The sequence below is a fragment of the Lichenostomus cassidix genome, chromosome 27, assembly GCF_008360975.1.
Source record: "Lichenostomus cassidix isolate B80296 chromosome 27, HeHo_3.0, whole genome shotgun sequence".
Lineage (NCBI taxonomy): Eukaryota > Metazoa > Chordata > Aves > Passeriformes > Meliphagidae > Lichenostomus > Lichenostomus cassidix.
In genome coordinates, this window is record NC_139507.1 from 2,098,086 (window position 1) to 2,120,390 (window position 22,305).

At 49.1% G+C, this 22,305-nt stretch overlaps 1 protein-coding gene across 1 annotated transcript; it reads left to right on the forward strand.

Moving 5' to 3' along the window:
• Positions 1-1,160: 1,160 nt before the first annotated feature.
• On the forward strand, positions 1,161-14,663 carry LOC146426503 (Ig heavy chain Mem5-like). The gene is made up of 6 exons (XM_085083296.1): positions 1,161-1,916; positions 2,333-2,662; positions 11,922-12,197; positions 13,387-13,494; positions 13,834-13,950; positions 14,031-14,663. The coding sequence occupies exons 1-5, from the start codon at positions 1,859-1,861 to the stop codon at positions 13,947-13,949; spliced, it is 888 nt and encodes a 295-aa protein (XP_084939422.1). The 5' UTR covers positions 1,161-1,858; the 3' UTR covers position 13,950; positions 14,031-14,663.
• Positions 14,664-22,305: the final 7,642 nt, after the last annotated feature.

Sequence of the window (22,305 nt, forward strand, 5' to 3'; positions counted from 1 at the left end):
ACAGAAGGGGTGAATTTTGAAGATGCCTCACTTATACAAAGAGGACGTCAGAAAAAGTTGGGGACAGGCTTTTTTACACAGCCTACGGTGCTGGGACGAAGAGTAAGAGTTTCACACAAGAAGAAGGGAGATGCAAAAAAGATACAGGGAAGAAATTGTTTCAATTTAGGGTGATGGAAAAGATTGTCCTGAGAAATTGTATCAGCTTGGAACCTGAAAACACATTGGGCAGGGCTTGAGCAGACTGATCAACTTGCACATATCTCTGATCATTGCTGGAGGACTGGACTAGATGACCTTTAAATTTCACTTCTAACCCAAACTATCCTGTGAATTAAACCTCTCTTTATTTCTATACAATCCTGAGAGACCATCTCCCCCTCCCCAACACCAGGCTTTCTCTTCTCCATGGTGAACAGTCCCAGCTCTCTCAGCCTTTCCTCATGCAAGAGGTCCTCCAGTCCCATAATCATCTTCCTGGCCCTTCACTGCCTCTCTCCAGGAGATAAAATTCCTTCTTGTAGGGGGAGTCAAGCTGTGCCCCCAGTACACAAGCGTGGACTCAGCAGCGCCGAGGAGAGAGGAGACATCACCTCTGTGAGTTGCTGAAAGCATTTTGTCTAAGGCTGCCCATGATCCCAGCGACCTTCTGTGCCAATTACAAAGTGCCTTGCTCCTACTTTATCCCTGTTTGCTCCCAGGCACACTCTCCGAGCTGACTCCCTGAATTCTCTATCTGTTCTCCCCAAGAAGTAAAGGAACAACAGGGAATCAGGCATGGGGTCATTTCTTAACACTTCATCACTGGACTTCATCTCCACTGTTCCTGCTCCCTGCCTCAGTCTGCAGTCCAATGAGTCCACCATGGTTCTTTCACAAGGGCTGCTCTCCTTCAGAATCAACCCTCTCCAGCCTGGCTTCTCCAAAGGTTCCACTTCCCCAGTGTCATGACTGAACAGTGTGTGAATATCTCCAAGCATCGAGACTCCAGAACGTGCCTGGGCAGCCTGTGCCAGTGGCCAGTGGTTGGTCACCCTCTCACTGTGTAAAAGTGTTTCTCTCTGATGTTCAGTTAGAACCCCTTGGGATGTTTTGTTTGTGCTCATTGACCATTGTCCTCAGTGACCATTGACACAATGGGCATTGCTGAGAAGAGCCTAGTCATGTCCTTCTGTTTCTGTACTTTTATGAAAACCTCAACCCGCTCCTGTTTCTCCAGGGTAAACAGGGCCAGCTCTGAAAAAGTTTTTAACTTGGAGACAGGTTTCACTCAAACACATGAAAACCAAAAAAAGCCGAGTCCACAAGACAAGCCAAATAAAGAATTCATGCCCTACCTCTCCAGCAATAGGCAGGTGTTTAGCCTAGGTATTTAGCCTAGGTGTTTTTGTCCCACAGAAGGACTCCTTGGGAAGACAAAGGCTGTCACTCCAAATGTCCCCTTCCGCCCTTTCCCTGAGCATCATTTCTGAGAACCACGTATTAGTATGCAATAATCCTTTGCTCAGCTGGCCCCAGTGGTGCTGCTGTGTCCCAGCCCAGCTTTTTGCCCATCCCCAGCCACTCACAGGAGAGACAGTGGCAGAAACAGAAAAGATCTCTGTGCACTGTTGAGCAAGAGGTTAAAGAGACTCCTGTCTATTACGCTCTTTGCTCACCAAGACAAAATAAAGCCTCACACGCTGCTGTCCCTCGTCCCTTCCTGCACTGCCCTTGCCGTGCCCCGGAGCCCCGCTGGCTGTGTCGGGGCGGGCAGAGGCGCCGGCGCTGCCCCGGCGAGGCGGGGCCGGGCGGGAGCGGCCCGAGCGCGGCTCCGCTCGGCTCCTGGGCGGCTGCGGCGGAGCCGGGGCTGGTCACCATGTGCGCCGGGCTGGGGCCGTGGCTGCTGGCCTTGGCCTTGGCCTTGTGGCCGGCAGGTGAGAGCCGGGCGGGGAGGGCAGCGAGTCTGAGGCGGGGGAGGAGGGAGAGGGAGAGGGAGAGGGAGAGGGAGAGGGAGAGGGAGAGGGAGAGGGAGAGGGAGAGGGAGAGGGAGAGGGAGAGGGAGAGGGACGGGGACGGGGACGGGGACGGGGACGGGGACGGGGACGGGGACGGGGACGGGGACGGGGACGGGGACATGTTCAGGCTCTGTTCCTGGTCCGGCCGCAGTGTCCGGAGCAGCCCCAGCTCAGCCCCAGGAGGGCTCACGGGCCATCGCTCCGGGCTCGGGGCTTTGCCGGGAGGCAGCGGGGCGGCGGCAGTGGCTGTGCCGGGCTGGGGGCACCGGAACGGGGGGGGAACCTCCTCGGTCCGTGGTCGCACCCAGCCCGATTCCTGTGCTCTCTCTCCGCAGGGCTCTGGGCACAGAGAAGGCTGGAGGAGGCTGGCGGAGGGCTGCGAGCGCCTGGGGAATCCGTGACCCTCTCCTGCCGTGGATCCGGATTCAACTTTGATTACTACGATATTTGGCGGTACCGTCAGATACCCGGAGGCAGCCTAGAGTGGGTGTCCGTTATTAGTGAGGATCCAACAATATTTCATTTTGACCAGACAATGCAGAATCGGACCACAATTTCCCGGAACAATTCCCGGTCTGAGGCATATCTGTCCGTGCACTACCTGCATCCCAGTGACTCTGCCCGGTACTTCTGCGCCATTCATTCACACGGGGACAGGAAACTCAGCTGAGCTTTAACACCAACCAGCTAGGTTCTGGCACTGCAGCCATGAAATTTGGAGGTGGTGAATCCCAAACTGGTTCAGGGCTGCTCCCAAGAAATCTGGGGCCATCCCTGGGCAGCACAAGTGATCCTGGCTTTTCATCGAGAGCTCATTTCCCCACGATGGCTTATGGCATATCTGAAATCCCAAATACAATGCCTCATTCTGTAGAGGTTGTTCAAAGCACAAAGCAGCCTGGTCACTCTGCCTGCCTGCAGCCTGTCTCTGCCTTCCTTTGCTCTCCTTCTTCCCCAGGGCACCCAAAGCACCAGGGCATTGACAACACCTTTACCTGCTTCCTTTGGCACTTTTAGGGGCCATCTCCTCGCACCACTGAGAGCAAAGCAGTGATGCAATGGGCCTGCTTTGCTTTCAGCTGCATTTCAAAGTGATGAGATCCAAGCAACAAGCTCTGCAGTGTGGTGCCCAGCAGGGAGTACTGGGACCCTCCATGGCACTTACACCTCCAAAGCCTTCTATATTTACATGGCCTGGTATCAGCAGTGTCCTGGTGGATCCCTGCAGTACTTGCTGCAGGGCCAGGGCCATGGAGGCTCCTACAGCCACACAGCCCCTTTTCCCACAAGAGGTTTTCCTGCCAGGCCGACAAGAGCTCTGGGACACTGACCATCAGCGGGCTGGAGCTGGGGAACAGTGCACTCTATTACTGCACCCTGGAGAGACCACAGTGAGAGTGAGCACACTTGGGGTGTGCCTGGACAACATCAGCTTCCTCCCCTCCTGTGTGTTCATGTGGGTCACAGCCCATGCAAGGGCAGTCAGTGAGTGGGCTGTGCCTGGGGTCAGGGAAATGGGGTCTCATTGTGCCTAGGGGGATTGCAGAGGAGAGGAGGATGGTGGGGAGAGGGAAAAGACTGTTTCAATTGGAAGGAAGCTACAACAACCACCTAGTCCAATTGACTGACTGTTCCAGGCCTCAACTTAATGTAAAGCTTGTTGTTGTACTGCATGGGTGTTTTTGTTTAAATGCCTTTTACACGCTGTCAGGACTGGGGCATTGACCACCACTCCATGACACCTGTTCCAATGTTTGCCCACTCTCTCAGTAAAGAAACACTTCCTATAATCCACCCTTAACTTCCTCAGGTGCAGCTCTGAACCATTCCCACATGTCCCATCACTGTGTACCAGGGAGAACATCCCTCTCCACTTCCCCTCCTCACAGAGCTGAGAGAAGCATGAGGCAGCCCATCAGTCACTTTTTCTCCAAACCAGACCAGTCTTCCATGGGCTTGGGTCTCTAGGGAACCTGGCATATCACAGAATTACAGAACCACAGAATATTGTGAGTTGGAAAGGACACACATGGCTCACTGGCTCCAGCACTTAAGTAAGTGCATGATGTGTACAGGGACCAGACCAGTGACCTTGGCACTATTAGCACATTGCTCTAAACAACAGAGCTAATCTCAGAGTAGCCATGCGGGACATGCTGTAGCAGCCTCATGTGTCTCAGGACAACTTAGTTCCCCTTGGCCCTGCACCCCACTGCTTCTTTCCCCTGCCTCAAGCCTCCACTCTCAGTGGGCTCCTCTACCCTCTCCAACTCCTCTCTCCCGCCCCTGTCCTGAGATCTCTTCCACAAGGGACTGTGTCCAAATAATCAGGAAAAGATAGAGGAGGGAACAGATTCAAGCAGTCTGTGGTGGGACTGTGTAGAGTGGGCAATGCTCCCCAGAAGGGTGGTAGCAGTCAGGACAATGACACTGCCAGGGCTCAGAGCTGTCCCTTCCTATGTCCCAAAAAGAGAGATAAGCGTGAGTTCCTGCAGAGGAGGAGAACACAGAGAAGGAAGTGTCCTGGTTGTGCAGAGCAGCCCCAGCAGCCTGGTCCCTGCAGATTCCTGTGCTGCCTTTGCTGCCTGAGCAGAGATCCAGGACGGTTTTGACAGGAAGAGGAAGCTGGAGAAATATCATCACTGTGGAGAGAGTAGGGTGCTGGGCCAGAGTGCAGGGAGAGGGGTGAGGAACACTTCGGCTTAGAGGTGCCCTGGCCAAGCTGAACTGGGATCTTGGCGCATCCCATCTGGGAGCAACAGTTCAGTAGCAGCAAGGGCCAGGGGGCAAGGGGAAGGACAAGCTGACAGCCTCTGTGGTCAGCCTAAAAGTCCCAGCAGCAGCCTGCAAGAATTCCTCAGGGGAAGGCCATGGATGCCCCCACAGAAACACATCACCTTTTGCCCACCACAGCATTTCCTGCCCAGACTGTCTCTTCAAGCACCACACAGGGTGAGAAACACCCAGGAGAGCACAAGAGCTTCAAGTTGTGCTCCTCCTGCCCACAGCTCTCCCCTCTCTGCTGTCACAGACAGAGGGAGGGCCTAGGAGGGACTGGGCCTGAGTGCAGTGACAGAGGCGCAGGCAGGGAAGGTGTGGGCAGAGCTGTTGTGCAGGCAGACAGAAGGTGCAGAGAGGTGAGCCAGAGCAGGCCTGGCCATGTGGAGTGCCCTGTGCACTGTGGGCTTCTTGCCCATTGTAGGTAAGTGAAGGGAAGGGCTGATGCCCCCTGGAGCTGAGCGTGGCCCTGTGCTCTGCTCGGCTCTGGGCAGCTGTGCTGAGCGCTTGCAGCCAGACCTGTTCCTGGCTCCAGCTGCCCAGCCATGCCTGTGGAGCCCGGGGAGAACAGCCCTGCTCCTCTTCTAGCTGGCAGCTCGGCACCTCCATCCATCCATCCATCCACGCTGCCTCCTCTGCAGCCTGGGCACTCGCAGGGCACCTCCCTGCTGCACTCAGACCTTGGGGCACAGCGCTCTGCCCTGGCACTGCACACTCTGCTGCTGGGCACTGCGGCCCCTCTGGCAAAGACCAGCTGGAGGATGGCAGCACAGGGCCCAAGCCTCAGCTGCCCATCACAGCTTTTGTCTTTCCTGTGCTCATGTAGAGCAGTTTCAGGGACAGGAGAGTGGCTTCCTCACCATCCTGTCTGGGCAAACACAAAGGGATTTATGCCCTCATGTTGTTAATCCTTCCTGCTTCTTTGGGGAAAATCAGAAAAAGCTTCCTATCTGATAGAGAAAATCAGGGAGGGAATTGTGGTGTCTCCTTCCTTGTGAGCCTTGATAGCTGCTATCAGCTCTGCCCATCTGTGTCAGTTGGGTTCAAAGAGGATGATTTTTTCCTCTGGTTCAGTTCCAGTCCGCATCCCCGCCAGCATTGCCCTGACCTTTGCTGACTCTGGAGTGATTGTTCTTTCTCTCTGCAGCAATCACTGGCCAGATGACCTTGGAGCAACACTCCAGGGAAGTGTCCGTGCGAGACGGAGATGCAGTCACCTTCCAGTGCAGCATGAGGGGAGCTGATATGAGCAAGTATCTCATGTACTGGTACCGTCAGAGCCCAGGGGCCTCTCTGGAATGGATTTGGTTTCATGATTCAACCTATGGAGAAGGTTTCCAAGATCGCTTTAAGGGAGAAAAGGAGACCTCCCAGAACAGACTCCAACTGCAAATTGTGGCAGCAAAGCAAGGGGATGCAGCAATGTATTACTGTGGAGCAAGAATCACACTGGAGCAGCTCTGCAGCACAGTGGGCCCAAAACTGCCAGATGGGGAAGACAGATCACTCAGCATTTCTTTCTAGCAGCTGCACCCCAGGGCGCTAGTCAGGCACTGGCAGGTGCAGGAAACATCCGTCTTGCTTGGTGGCACTAAAAGGCAGTGGAGGGAAATATGGTAGAAGGGCTGCTACCACTTGTGGTGCAGGAGGATCTCTTCTGGGAACTTCAGAGGTTGTCTGGGGAAGTCCATGTTCAGTGCTCATTGCCTGGGCTCCTGTGAACCTGTGACTGCATGTTTGTTTTGGTTTGAAAGACAGGTGTCTGCTAAGAGAGGTTGAACCCTCCCTTAGGACAGAGAATGTGATTTCCCCTCCCTCAGAATTATTTTCATTTTGAAATCAAGGGCTTTCAGGCAAAGGTATGGGAAAAGGAATAACAGTTCTTTACTAGTGTCTATAAACAAGCAATAACAATAATAGCAACCACAAATAGACCGAGAAACCAATAGCAGATGACTTTTGAGCTGCTGAGCCTTTTCCCGTGTGGTGCTATCACGGTCGCAAGCAGCAGGGGCGCTGTTGAGTTTCCGGTTGGGCAGGGCAGGTGCGATGACTGCCGAGCGGCTGCAGGTGGCGCTGTGGCGCTGGGTCAGGTCAGCCTCACGCAGCTGGTGGTGGCGGAAAAGGCTGAGGAGCAGGCAGGGCAGCAAGCAGCTCAGAGCGACGAGCAGGGCGGCAGGGGCAGGAGCTGGCTCTCCCAGGCTAGCCAGCGAGGCAGCAAGGACTCTGCAGTCACAGCAGATGCCGCGATCTCGTGCGGCAAAGTGGGGTGGACAGCAGGGACAGCCAGACTGTGAGAAACACAGCCTGGAAAGCGTGCACTTCCCAGTGGGAAAGAGGTTGAATCAAAGCTCACTCAGCCAGGAGAAGAAGACAGGGCACAGTTGGATCTCCTGTGGTCGCAGCCAGAAGTAAAGAGCAGTCTCTCCTCCAGGTGTCTGACAACGAGAGTGCCAGTTCCAACGGCTGGCTCTTTCCTTCCCCTGCCCCACCCAGCACACCCTTTTGTCTCTTACAAAAGAGTTGATGGCTTTAATCACCCAGCAATTTGTTGCGTAGTAACAGGGATGGAGAAAAAATTCCAATGACCCCCAACCTCCGACAATGTTCTAGTGATGGGATGAGATGCTCTCTCAGGGGTCAAGGTCCTGGCTTTTCCTCTGGGGAACCCGAGCAGATGGTGAGGATCTTTTCCAGTGAGATCAGGTGTTGAAAAGGTCCCAGTTCAATGGCTGCTCTTACGATCACAGGCTCACCCATGGTAGGAGGAGCAGTGCAGGACAGAACTCCGCAGTGGCAGCGAATCCTCCCTGCAGCAGCAGCCTGGCACCAAGACTGCAACCATCTTTCCTCCGATCCTAACAGAAATAGAGCCAGCGAAGAGCTGAGCCCAGCCCCTCACCTGCCAGCCAAGATCTCGAGTATTTCTGCACTTCCCCAGAGAAAGCCTCCAGCTAGGAGGGTAGCCAACTGTACCCTTCCTCCTCCCCCACCCTGCCAAATCTTTTGTCTCTTAAGTATCGTGTTATCATTTCTCAGCCAAAATCTGGAAGAAAATTCCCTGAGAGAAAGAAAAAAAATAAGAACAATTCCTAACCTCCAACATGTGTTGATGTTGAAAAAGTCCCATTTGCCAATGCCAACTGTGTAACCAACTACTGAGCTGCATGATCCATCCACTCCTCCTTCTCCTCACCTCGCCCCTCTCCAGCAGGATGAAGGAGAATTCCATCTGGGCCCACATGCCCTTGGCCACTGCCCCCTGTGTGAAGCAGCCCAGGCAGCAGCTGGAGCAGCCTCAAACTCACAAAGAGTTCATTTATTTCTATGACCTTGCTAAGCTGGGGGAATCCCACAGCAAGAGCCAGGCAGAGGCACAGAGAGACACCACCATCTAAACTGGGTCCATGCTAGAGGATCCCTGGGCGCAGTGCACCCTGGGCTACCAAGGGTAAATCCCAGCTTCAAGGTCACTTGAGCGATTTACAATCCTCCTGAGCCTTCTGCTTTTAATCCATTCCTCCCAAGACTCCCAGAGCCACCCTGCTACATCCCAGGACTCCTGTCACACTATCACTAGTACCCACAAGGGAGAGAAGAACTGGTAACAGACTGCATTGCAAGAAATGTATTGAAATAACACAAAAAGTACTGACTATTTTTCTGCTTTCTATCCATCTATAGATCTATAGATCTATTCATCTATATTGATCTAACTCCATCAGACTTTTCAGAGGTGTCATGTAATCCCCAAGTTCTCATTTAAAACTCAACCCTTTCTGATATTATTTTGGATCCTTCCTTGAAAGCCATGTAGAGTTTCTTCATGTGGTACACTGGGTCTTAAACCACAGAAGAAGTCATGTGACTGCCTTTATAATCCAAAATTCTGTGTAGTGGAACAGAGACAGTTTTTGCTATGAAATATATCACAGTGTTTTGGGCTGGGATACCACAATGATATAAGCAGCATGAGGACCTGTACAAAAATACAAAGAAGGAAAAACATGAGGTATTTTGGAAAAGAAAGGAGATGGATGACTGTAATGATTAAGTAAACAAATAGAACATTCTTTTTATATTTCCTTTTATCCTTTTGGGGGTTCCAAAAGATGGAACAAATGGAGAAGTTGGAAATTCTGTACTCAAGCTAACTGAAATCATTGAACTATTCGATTAACTTTTTTTCCCTTTCCAGTTTTGGAAGTAAATGTACCTCTGGATCCTCTCATGGACTTTCACCCATGGATAATTAGGACAAATGTCTGGCTTTTCATCTCCTGTTTTTATAACACTTTTGAACAACATGAGGAAAGAGTGATTTCTTGGAATGAGTCTTAGCAGTGTGAGAACAGAAAAGCTTGTATTTGGACCAGGGACAACTCTCACCGTTGTACCAAGTAAGTGTGGAGTTTTTTCTTTTAAAAACTTCATTTAAATTTATTATGGGGGGGAACAATTTAATGGTTTGTGTTCACTGTAAGAATTTCTAGCTGCCATGATCCCTTGAGTGCCCTCGCTCTCCAGCCAGGCTTTCAAGCCAAATCCTCAGCTTGGATCTGCTCAGGAAGCTTTCCCAGAACAACTGGGCTGACTCTGCACAGCTCCATTATTCCATGATCCCCAAACACCAGCAGGGCACTGCTTAGCATGTTGTAACTTATTCCCAGTTTGGACAGCACTCTGCCCCAATTTGCTGTGAAGTGTCCCATTCTGCAGTGGACTTCCACTGACTCACTTGGGGCAGGAATGCAGAGCTCAGGGAAGAGCTCACAGTGGTGAGGAGTTTTCAGACAGATCTGTAACTGCCCAGTTTGAGAAGTTTTGCCATCAGCCCTAGACTCCCAGTGTCCCCAGGGCAGTAATTCCAGTGGCCTGGAGACAGAGGAGGAAGGAGCTTAAACTGCCTTGAGCTTAAATTCTCACAAGTGCCTCATATCCAAGAGCTCCTGGAATGAAAGACAATTGGCTCCCAAGTTGTGTGGGCTCTGAAAAGATCAGTGTGGGGAGTAGGGATTATAAGAAACCTTACTTATTTCTATCTTTATTTGGAATTCCATGATGTATGGAAAGGTGGATTTCACCCCAAGCTTTTCTAAGGGAATGTGAAGGTTGGGGTGGCAGAGGAGTTTGCAGTGTTGGTCTCTGTTATCCTAAAGATCCAGGTGCATCCCTTAGGAATTGTTGCTGTGCTTTCAGAGGTCTGCATGTCTTTAAAGTGCTGCAAGTTGGTCCCATGTTATTTGATGGGACATGGATCTGTAAAACCTCCTGCTCTCCTTCCAGAAGGGCATGGAACTCCCTTGGGTGCTGCATAATATCTGTCCATATCTCTAGGAAATGTTGCATGGGAATGAATGTGTATTCAGGAAAACCCCCAGTGCAATTCCAATGCCAAATGGACAAAGGAATGCCAAGATATCACCCAAAGAACGACCTCCTCTTTCCATGCTGTTCAAAGTTTTTGGGTTTTTGGGTTTTTTCCCTAGCTGAAGGTAGGATATTTTCAGAGCTACAAAGAGATTCTGGGATTACGTTGGACAGTAGAAGACATTGAGCCTTAAGAATCAAAGTCCCTTTCGAGTTTGCTGATATACTTAATAGGTTGAAGCCAAAATTTCTAGAATATGAGCAACATCTCCCTTTTGGTTTTGAATTCCTTTGAGAGCTACTAATATTCATTTTAAGGTGTTTAGAGCACATATACTTAATTATGCAAATCTTTAGAGAATTCACCCAAATCAAAATGACATAAAATAACCATTATTTTCACTGTGAGATACTCCAGGCACATTGTCTTCAAGGCACAGACAGGGTTAAGGAGAGAGAATGCGTTTCTTTGGTTCAGGTTGGTTTATTCCAGTTAAAACATTCATTAGAATGCTAAGGCCCATCACTTTTTGGAATATAGGGCACTTCTTGTGACTGTATAAGACTAAAGCAAAGGAGAAATACCCCTTTTTGTCCAAATAAATTGCCAGAACATAAAACACAGATCCTTCCCAAAAGCAAGCAGTGGGAGGAATACATGGCTGTATTGTCAGGTAATGCAAACTAGTGGGACTCAGGGACTCTGGTGTCAGAGAAAACAAATCTTCTGCACTATGAACTACAATTGCACTGTGTACATTATTTCTTGCTGAAGATCTTGCCCAGGGAGTTATTGCAGAGAAGCAGCTTGTTTGTATTCTGGCTGTTTGGAAAGCCTGGAGAGGAGACCACCTGAGAAGCCTTTCAAGGTCTTCCCAGAGAACACAGAATGCACAAGACTGACAAGCTCTGGCAAACCATGGTACAACACCTGGGAAGGAAATGTGTATAGGAGGAATAGCAAAACAAGCCTTGTTTGATTTGCATGTTTTAACTGTGTGTTACTGCTGCTCTTTTCTTTGGGAAAGGAGCTCAACAGATTGTGGAGCCAAATACATATCCTCTATGCATTTCCATTTTCCAAGGTGCTAATTGAATTTTCACTTTTTCTTTTGTCAATGTTTGATTTCTGTTGGATGTCTGGGTGCTGTAAGTGTGTAGTTCTGCCTGTTTGATCAGCAGAGCTGACCCATGAAGTTCTGGCAGAGCACGATTTGGTTTTCATCTCAGTTCCTCAGCAGAGCCATAGAGTGGAAGGGGAAAGGGTGTAAAATCAGAGCCCCTTGATCAAACTTGGATCAGCACCCTGTTAGACCTGAGGGATTCCTTGACCCACCTGAAAAGCAGATACCATGCAAAATAAAAAGCCTAATGCACCTCTCTTTATCAAGAGTCCCATCAGGATGCTGGAGTCAAAGTAGAGACAGAAACCTTTGTGGATGTGTCTGACAGCTTTTCATAAGCTGAGCCCTTTGTTGCAAAGAAGGAGTCAGGAGGATTCCTTTCAATTCCATGTTTTTACCCTAATTCAAATTGCTCATCCTGAGGTAAATCCTGACATTGTTTTGTGAGATCACCCTTGACTCTCCATGTATGACCTGACCTAGTGGCAAAGATATTTTGTTTAAAAAAGAAACCATGGTACCACAATGATTTGTTGGCTGCTACATTCTTTTGAGACCAACTGTGTCCTTGCTGCGATAAGTTTAAGAAATGTAATTTCATTACTTGTACTTCATACTTGTTTGGTATGTCCAAACCATGCTTCTATTACAGATATCCCAAACAGTTCTGTCCCTCAAGTCATTGTGATGAAATCCAAAAAACTGGAAGAAGGTGGCAGCACTGGGAAAGCAGCTTGTTTGGCAAGGAATTTCCTTACAAAGAACATCACCTTGGAGATGCCCTCTAAGGAGGTTGTATATGAGCAGAGCACATCCATTTTGACATCAGAGGGATTGTACAATGCAATTAAAGTGGTCAGAGTGACAAAAGACACAGAGGTGACCTGCACAGCCAAATCCAACAACAGCACCATAACAGCACTGCCAGGTACAGTTTGGTGGCACAGCTGTCACTTCTTGCTGGAGACAGTGTCCTGTGGGGCTTGGTGTTCTCCTGCTTGTGAGCATTGGCCTGCAGAAATGAGAAAGACATTTGGTACTTTGAAATGGTTTCAACTGCTGAATTAGTTGGAGATACATTTGTCCCGGGTTAATGATAAGACTCTCTCTCCTCCGAGAGTGAAGGGCCCCGACACCCCCTCCCCCACCCACAACAGAACCTCTTAGATGGAAGTGAAGAAAAAACTATTTATTTAACAAAACCACGCAGAGTGCCCTACAAGGCACAGGGGAAGGGGAAAAAACAAGGTGAAAGGCAGTTATTCAACCTGATTAAAAAGTCCTTTTCTCAGACGCAGTCCCTCTCCTCCTCGCCCCCACCCCGGGCTGGGTGGAGCTCCCTGGAGAGCTCTGCTGTCCTCTGGCCCTCCTGGGTCTCCGGGTGGCAAAGCAGATCGAAGAGAAGGGGTCCAAACGAGGAAAAAGAAGAAGAATGGAAAAAAACGGGAACAGAGCTCACTCCGACCCCCGTCCAGCACGCAGTCTCTGCCGGGCGACGAATCCTCCCCCGGAGCAAGGCTTGGGGAAAATGTTTTCAAAACAACCCGCGTTTCTCTCTGCGGCTGGGTGTAGTTAAAGAGACAGGACCACACATTTTTACACAGTTTTTTCTTTCTTGGGCATATAAGCCAACGATAGGGGATAAAGGATTATCATATCATCAATCCAAGACAACATTTTTAAGGGAGGCAGGGAGAAAGACACAATCCATTTGTTCAAATTGTGAATTTCCTTATGACTAAATATTTCCCCCTGTAGCACTACATCTCCTGCAATTCAACCTGAAACAGCCTTTCTAAAATCCAACTAAAAGTTAAAGGTGTGGGCACTTTTGGGGTTTTTTTTAAAAAAGCACTTTTTATATTTACTGGAATTGGTTGAATCATCTTGAAAGGCATTCAAATAGTAAAACCAAAACAATGCAGGAATTGTTTTATTTTCTCCAACTGCATGGAGAAATTATCTCCTCAAATGAATGTTGGCATTAATGACTGATCATCTGAACCTCAGTCTGTACTTTCCTCAAGTTCCTGTGGGAAGAGTCACATTAACATTTTATTAATCCTGTATAAAATGTGCATAGAGTTTAAAATGCCTTTTTTTTTATCCTGCAACAGCAGAGGAAGAATCAATTACAGTTACCAGTTACCCATTACCAGTAACTGAAGAGCCAGTGACAGGGCCCAGGAACAGGGTGTGCAACAGCACAGAGCTCTCTGCACAAGGTGAGTTACCCAAACAGGCTGTGAAGTTCTATTGCTGTTTGGGGATTAAGGCATGGAAATGTCTTTTCTCCAGGGGAGAGGAATCAGAACACAACAAATTCAGCAGGCACAAGCTGCTGTCCCAGGGTTGCTCCTGCAGTAACACACAAGCTCCAGAAAGCAAAAAGCAATGCAGACAGACCCTGGGCTGCCCTGCTGTTGCCATCTTCTCTATTGTCTGTTCCCTGCTGCTCTTCCTTTCCCTCAAACTATCCCCAGTGGTTTTTTCCACTTTCTGCCAAGATCACATCATCAAAACCTAGACTGTGATCTCTCTCATCTTTTCTGGTCCCTGAGCAGATGCTGAAGGGGAGAGAGTGAACATGCTGTCTATGGCTGTGCTGGGTTTGAGAGTCCTGCTGGCAAAGGTCATCACTGTCAATACACTCATGAGTATCAAGCTGTTTCTTTTCTGAGGTAAGGGAGCTCTCAGCTATCAAACAGTGGTTCTTAGGCTCAAATCCATTAAATGTTGAAATTCCCCTTTGCTCTTGCAGACATGGGGAATGAAGGCAAGAGGAACCCAAAGAAGAGCAGGAAAGAATGTGAACCAGCAGCACAAGGGGATTGAACAAGCAGTGACAGAGCTGCTGGCAGTGACCACCCAGGACACAGAGCAGCACCTTCCCCTGAAGACACTGAATGCTGTTCACTCTTGCCTGGCCAGCTGATTTACACTGAAGAGTTTTAAGTGCTTTTGCTATTTCCTTCCCTCTGTGAATGGAGGAATCCTCCTCCTTCTGCTGAATAGATCTCCCCACTCTTCTGCATTTGCATAGAAATGTCCAGCCTGCTTCAAGAGCTTTGAAACTCCAATGCTCACTCTGAATATATCACCTTCCAAAAGCACCTTTCACAGGCATGTTGTGTCACTGCCTGTTCAACTAGAGTACTACTGCTGAGGGAATTCAGACCCAGTAGCTGCCATTTTTAGCTTTGGGATTTTGATAGCTTTAATAACAAAAAGTGTGTATTGTAGACGAGAAGACCTCTGCAGGATCTGAAGGAATTCAAATCAACCAAGTAAAGTTCATTTCTTTATTAATCCTATATTTCTTCTGCCAAATCTATTGCACGTGCATTTTAGGTTCCTGTAGTAGTCATGAAAATAAAGTTTGATTAGGCCAAAATGCTGTGGTGTTCTGTGCTTTTCCTTCTGAATTTGGGATGCAGATTTCTGAAATATACTTGTCCTAATGCCCACTGGGATTGCAAACACAGCTTTGATAACACAGAGTTCCTGTGTCCTGAATTTGTCTTTTCCAGACTTTCATGCAGGGAATTGTCTCTCTGGCACATTCAAGAGCTTCAGTGAGGAGAGACCTGGCTAAGGCAGGAGGGAGGAAAATGTTCAGATCAGCAGGGAAGAAACCCTGCTGCTGTTTTACACTCACTAATATGAGGAAGAGGCCACCAGAAAATAATGTCGGGTGGTTTGATGCAGTGATAGCTCCCATAGCAACTTGGTTCTTACCTCAGAGAGCCCAGCACACACCTTCCCCAGCTGATCTTCTCTCACCAGCAGCAGGCAGGATGCTGTGGTCACCATTTCTGACTTAGTTACACCAGGCAACATCAACCCATCCCTGCTCTGGAAAAAACAATTTAACCACATCCTGACGGGGAAATGAGGCTTTTCTCATCCTGCCTGAGTTCCTGCTGCCTTCAAGAGAGCCTCTGCAGAGGACATAGCAAGCTCTGCTGCATTCAGCTTGGTCAGGTCAGACCCTCAGGCCCCGCAGACCCCCAGAGAACACCTTCATCCTGTTGGAAATGATACCATGTTTAGAATTTTTTCTATAACTTTAGTCAGGGGTTTTGTTCACCTTTGCCCCGAGGGAAGGGAATTGAAATTTCCTTTCAGGGGACTCGAGGCCTGATGAACTTAACATCTCAACAGACTCAAACAGGGAGTAGCACAGAGGATACACAAAAGATAATGACCATCAATGACCATTAACAAACATCAGCTCCAAACATCACCCCGGGCATAGTCACAGACACCTGGTCTGGGAAAAGAGAGATAAGAGAACCAAGAATGAGAACCTAAATAACATCAGTGGCAAAGGGATCAATAACCAAGAGGAAACCAAATACTAGAAATTGTTGTCATAAATGAGAGTGGAAAGGAGGGTGGGGGAAAATGAACCAACAGGACTGTGTAACTTGGGACCAATGAACATTGAAGCAATGAATTTCTCTGTGGTTTAACTGTAGCAGCACGTGCAAAATCTAGTAAAAACCTTGTGGATTGGAAGGATGTTTTCTGCACAATGCGGGCAATGTGTGGATGAAAGGATTTCTGTTGAATATCCTGGTCAGTACAACATGCTGGGCAGAATAAAGTAATGCCTTGATTCTCTGACACTAAAAATGTTGTTGGAGACTTTTTATTTTTTCCACCCTTTCAGTGACAACACCACCCACAATGTGAACTTCCAAAACACTTTTTAAGTCATTTTAGGAACATTTTCACCTCCAGCACATGATATTTAATTTTACTCTCTCTTGCTGAGTCTCACACACAGAATGAGGTATCTACCATCTCTCCTGCTGAGCAACTCCACACGGTGAGAGCTCTCTCCTGTGGCAGAGAACATTCAAAGCATCCTGAAAGAATAAACCTCTTTCCAAGAGATTACAGGGGAAAACATTGTGAAGAATAACAAACTCTGAATACCAGGAAGAATATTTTGCATCTTTCCCACATTTTTATTTATATCTGGGGAGAGAAGTGCTTATGCTTCCACGCTACACCTTTCTTGCTTCTGCGGAAATGTATGGCAATGACCCAAGCAAGGGTCAATATCTGGAAGGTTTCAGTGCCCAACACACAAAGGATGGGGAAGCTGCACAGCCAGAAAGGCCCAGGCAGCACCAGGCAGGACTCCCAGTCTCATCCCTTCAGGGGATTGGCTTTCCAGAGCCAGTAGGAATGGGACAGAAGGAGAAGTTCAGGACAGTACCAACATCTCTGCATTTCCTGACCCCTTTGCAGCTCAGCCCCTGAACTCCCACATATCAAAGCCTCAGCCTTGGACATGCAGAAAACCTCGGGGTTTTTCCCATGTGGTGCCCCATAGTGTTCTAGGGCCAGAATTCCTCACCCTCAGGCCCTTGGCTCCTCCTGGGCACAGCACAACAACCTGATCTGGCGTTTATTTAGAGTTTTCCTGCGAAAGCATCAGATTATTCTTTTCCATTTCAAATTTATAGCTGAGAGAGTAAACCAGACTTTGTTTCACTCTCTGGTGACAATAACCTTTTGAAAAAATGATAACTGTATTATTTTCTTGGGTTTAATTTAAACATTATCAAACTAAATGAGAATGGGCAATATTAAATAGCTTTTTGTACTGCTGAATCCTTCTGCTGTCTTCTACAGCATTAAAAATACAATGTAATAATCATATTCCTGCATCTGCTGGGGCTAGTCTGACCTGCCTCTTTTGTTTCCCCAAATACTAAAAAGTTCCTGATAAAATTAGATCTACTGATGTAAACTGAACTTCTTTCTTTGTTCTCTCCTGCTGCCTTCTGGTCAAAGTGTTTATTGTTCTCACAACATTTGCAATTTCGTTAAATTCAGCAAATAGCTCAAACAGGAGAAAAAAAAACCAGAAAACCAACCAACCAAAGGAACCACCCAAACCCCATGAGAAGTGTTGTGTCTGCACGTGCCAACGATTAAACTTCTTTGCTCTTCATTTGTATTCACGTCTTGCCAGCAGTTGCAGTTGGAAACTCTTGCTAAGTGATGCAGAGGCTTTAGAGAGTCCAGGACCAGTAAGGTGGAAGTTTTCAACAAATGAAGCAAGATTCAGAGAAGCTTCTTTTGAAGCTCCAAAATAAAGCAGGGTTACAGCTGGAAGTGATTTGTAACAGCAGAAGTGGAGTAGAATACAAGAAGCACTTGCAGCATTGCTTTCAAAATTCCTTACTAATTCTAAAGGAGTTTGAAACTCTAAGTTTCTCATGAAACTTGACCAAGCAAAGTGCACTTCTAAAATTTCCCTAAATATGTGTGAAACCACACATATATGCAGTGAATAACTGAAATGGACATATCCATCACAGAAACTCATTAGGAGTATGGTTAATTACCTGACTGCAAGGGCAAGTTCTCTTTCTCTCTATCTCTCTCTCTCCCCAATTCAGTCAGCAGATATGGTCTGAACTGAAGTATTGGAGAAGCTGATCTTCCCCTGCAAAACCATTCAGGACTGGGGAGTGCAGTGCTCCTGGGAATGTCTGTCTTTCCAGAGCACAGCTTTGAAAATATATGTCAACTCTACCATTTCTGATGCCTGGCTATGCCAAAGCCACTCACGATCACAGCACTTCATATTTTGTGAGCTGTAGAAGTATTGAAACATAGCCTGCAAGGAGACAGAGACAACCCAGCCTTCACTTTGTGGGGATCTCTACCAGGCATTTGCACATACAGTCTTATTTTGATGACAAATAGAGTCTCAGGCCATGGGGTTCCACCTGCTTGCACACACTGCTAGATCATCCTTGGGACAATACCTTCCTCTCACACATGACAGGAGTCACCTCCAGAGGCTGAGAGTTTCTGTCCTCTTCCCAATCCCCTTGTCAATGCCCACAGCCCCACCAAATATCAACATGAGGAGCACAGATGGAACATACACAGGATTAGGTACCACAGCCACATGAACAGGCCAAGAAATGCTGTCAGCAGAGGCTGCACACCTAATACAACTAAGGCTTAGATCAGATTTGTTTCCAGCCTGCCCAGGGCAGATCTCTTGTTATCTCAACTCTTTATGCTCCACACTCAATGCCAAATAAGGCTGTTGTGGTTTAGCAATGGTATTTCCCTGTTTAGTGTTCCTACTGACTCACTCCACACCAAGCCTGAGGGGTCTTCCACAGGATCACAGAAAGTGTGATTATGGAAGAGGCCTCACTTATATAGAGAGGGATTAAAAGAAAGATGGGGACCACACATGGTGAGAGACTCAAGAGGGCAGCAAGAGCTTCAAGTTGTGCTCCTCCTGCCCACAGCTCTCCCCTCTCTGTTGTCACAGACAGAGGGAGGGCCTAGGAGGGACTGGGCCTGAGTGCAGTGACAGAGGCGCAGGCAGGGAAGGTGTGGGCAGAGCTGTTGTGCAGGCAGACAGAAGGTGCAGAGAGGTGAGCCAGAGCAGGCCTGGCCATGTGGAGTGCCCTGTGCACTGTGGGCTTCTTGCCCATCGTAGGTAAGTGAAGGGAAGGGCTGATGCCCCCAGGAGCTGAGCGTGGCCCTGTGCTCTGCTCGGCTCTGGGCAGCTGTGCTGAGCGCTTGCAGCCAGACCTGTTCCTGGCTCCAGCTGCCCAGCCATGCCTCTGGAGCCCGGGGAGAACAGCCCTGCTCCTCTTCTAGCTGGCAGCTCGGCACCTCCATCCACCCATCCATCCATCCATCCATCCATCCATCCATCCATCCATCCATCCATCCACGCTGCCTCCTCTGCAGCCTGGGCACTCGCAGGGCACCTCCCTGCTGCACTCAGACCTTGGGGCACAGCGCTCTGCCCTGGCACTGCACACTCTGCTGCTGGGCACTGCGGCCCCTCTGGCAAAGACCAGCTGGAGGATGGCAGCACAGGGCCCAAGCCTCAGCTGCCCCTGACAGCTTTTGTCTTTCCTGTGCTCATGTAGAGCAGTTTCAGGGACAGGAGAGTGGCTTCCTCACCATCCTGTCTAGGCAAAAACAAAGGGATTTTTCACCCCCCATGGTGCAAATCCTTCTTGCTTCTTTGGGAAAAATCAGAAACAGCTTCCTGTCTGAGAGGGAAAAGGAGGGAGGGAAATCATAGTTGCTATGAACTCTGTCAGTCTGTGTCAGCTGGGTTCAAAGAGGGTGATTTTGTCCTCCCACTGGTCCTGTGCTGTTCCAAATCCCCATCAGCATTGCTCTGACCTTTGCTGAATCTTGAAGTGTTCATGGCTTCTTCTTGCTCTCTGCAGCTATGTCACTCGCCGGTGCAGTCAGGTTGGAGCAGAACCCCAGGGAACTGACCGCACGAGAGGGAGATGCAGTCACCTTCCAGTGCAGCATGAAGGATGGTTTTATGAGTAACTACTACATGTCGTGGTACCGTCAGGGCCCAAGTGGCTTTCAGGAATGGATTAAGGATGGTAGCTATAGAGCAGGTTCCCAAAATCGTTTTAAGATTAGAGAGCAGACCTCCAAGAACATATTCACACTGCAGATCCTGCTGGTAAAGCAAGAGGACGCAGCCACGTATTACTGTTATGCAGAATCACCCTGGAGCAGCTCTGCAGCAGAGTGGACCAAAAACCAACAGATGGGGAAGACAGATCTCTCAGCATTTCTTTCTAGCAGCTGCACTTCTAGGCCCTTGCCAGGCAGTTGCAGGTGCAGGAAACATCCCTCTAGCTTGCTGGCACTAAAAGGCAGTGGAGGGAAATATGGTAGAAGGGCTGCTACCACTTGTGGTGCAGGAGGATCACTTCTGGGAACATCAGAGGTTGTTTGGGCAGGTGCATGTTCAGTGCTCGTTGCCTGGGCTCCTGTCCAGCACAGACTCATTTTTCCTTTGTGCCTTGGCTGCAGAGCCATGAGATGATGGAGATGTGTTGCTGTAGCTTCTCGGGTCCTGTGGAGATGGAGCCAGGCTGTTTAGGAAAGGCAGATCAGCAGGGATGGTGTTGCTCTGGCTGGCTGCTACAGAGCACCTGATCAGCAAGCACGAGTTCAAAAGGTGTGGTGAGTTGACTTTGGTTGTCCTCTAGGAGGTCAGCAAGCTGCTGTCTCAGTGCTCCTCCTCTACTGGACAGGGGGAAAATATCCAATGAAGGCTTGTGGGTTGAGATAAGGACAGGGAAATGTCCCAGCAGTGCCACCATGGGCAAACACTTAGACTTGGGGAAATGAATTGAAGTCATTGCCAATAAAATCAATGTAGGTTAGTGAGGAATAAGAACAAATTACAAAGCATGTCCTCCACCTGATCCCTGCACAGGGATGGGGAATGTGGCTTGTATTCCATTAAAAACATGTTTTCACTGCCATTTCTTCCTTCTCATTCTCTTCCCCTGCTTCAATGTGGAGTCCAATCCATGGAAAACATTTCGCCAGGAACTTCTCCAATGCAGGTTCTTCCCTCTGGCTGCAGTTCCTCACAGCCCTTCAGGAACACACTGCAGCATTGTGGCTCCTCTGTGGGACAAAGGTTCTGGCAGAAAATCTCTTCTGGCCTGGGCTACTCACTCCATGGGACCTCATCTCCTGTCAAGAGCCTGCTCCAAATGTGCTCTCCATGGAATCGCAGATTTTTTCAGGCCTTATCAACTCACTGCTGTGTGGGGTCCTGCACTGTCTGCAGGGTCAATATTTGCTCCACCACCAATTCCCACCAGCTGAGAGGGACAAACCATGGTTTTCACCTTGAGGAGCTGTGGAATGTCTGCTCTGGGCTCTGCAGCACCTCCAGCCCCTCTTTCCTAAATCCTCCTCCTTGCTAATTGCAATTCTGATACTTAGAAGGATGAGTCCTGCCTGAGACTATTAGTTTTTACCTCAGGGCTCATTGGTCTGAAGATCCAGACTATACCAGCACTTCCCAGCTCAGAATACCCTGAGGCAAAGACAAAACATGGAGGGGCAAAGACAAAACATGGAAGGGCAACTCTGTTCAGCTCTTCTGTGGGTCCCATGGAGCCTTGGATGTGGCCAAGCATGAGGTCAGCCCAGGAGGGGAGAGGGACAGGCAGGGGAAAGGCCAGAAACTGGAAAAGGGACAGGAGAAATGTGGGGAGTTCAGTTAATTCTCTTCATAGGTGATAGAACAGGACTATGTTTTGAATCTGTGCTGGAAAGAGTGTTGGTAATTGTCTTGGTTTTGAAAGACAGGTGTCTGCCAAGAGAGGTTGAACCTTCCCCTAGAGCAGAGGATGTGATTTTCTTCCCCTTCTCCCTCTGAATTATTTAATTTTGTAAATCAAGGGCTTTCAGGCAAAGGTATGGGAAAAAGGAGTATCAGTTCTTTACTAGTATCTATAAACAAACAATAACAATAATAGCAAACCACAACTAGAACCAGAAAACCAAACAGCAGATAACTGAGTTGCTGAGATAAGTGAGCTGCTGAACTTTCTCCCGTGTGGTGTAATCACGGTTGCAAGCAGCAGGGGCACTGTTGAGCTCCCGGCCGGCCAGGGCAGGTGTGATGACTCCCGAGCAGCTGCAGGTGGCGCTGTGGCGCAGGGTCAGGTCACCGTTTGGCAACTGCAATGGCGGACGGTCTGAGGAACACGCAGCGCAGCAGGAACAGCTCAGGGCAGCGAGGGAACAGGGCAGCAGGAGCGGGCGCCCTCTCTCTCTCCGGCCAGCGAGAATTTCTACAGTCACAGCAGACGCTGTGGTCTCATGCGGCAGAGGGCGGGGGCAGGCAGCAGAGGCAGCCGGACTCTCCCGGCAGCAGCCACGAGGGAACGCAGCCCGGGGGGGGGGGGGAAACGTGCCCCTCCCCGTGAGGAGAAAAGTTGAATCAAAGCTCACCCAGCCAGGAGGGAAGAGAAGCAGGGCACAGTTGGATCTCCTCTGGTAGCAGCTGGAAAGCCAGGAGGCAGCAGCCTCTCCCCTCAGCGTCCGAACCACGAGAGAGAGAGTGTTCCCCAGCAGCTCTCCCTTACCTTGCCCTGCCCAAAAACCTAGCCTTTGTCTTTTACAAAAGGGCTTGATTGCTCCGAAAATCAGACGATTTGTTGCCTAGTGACAGGAATGGGAAGAAATTCTCA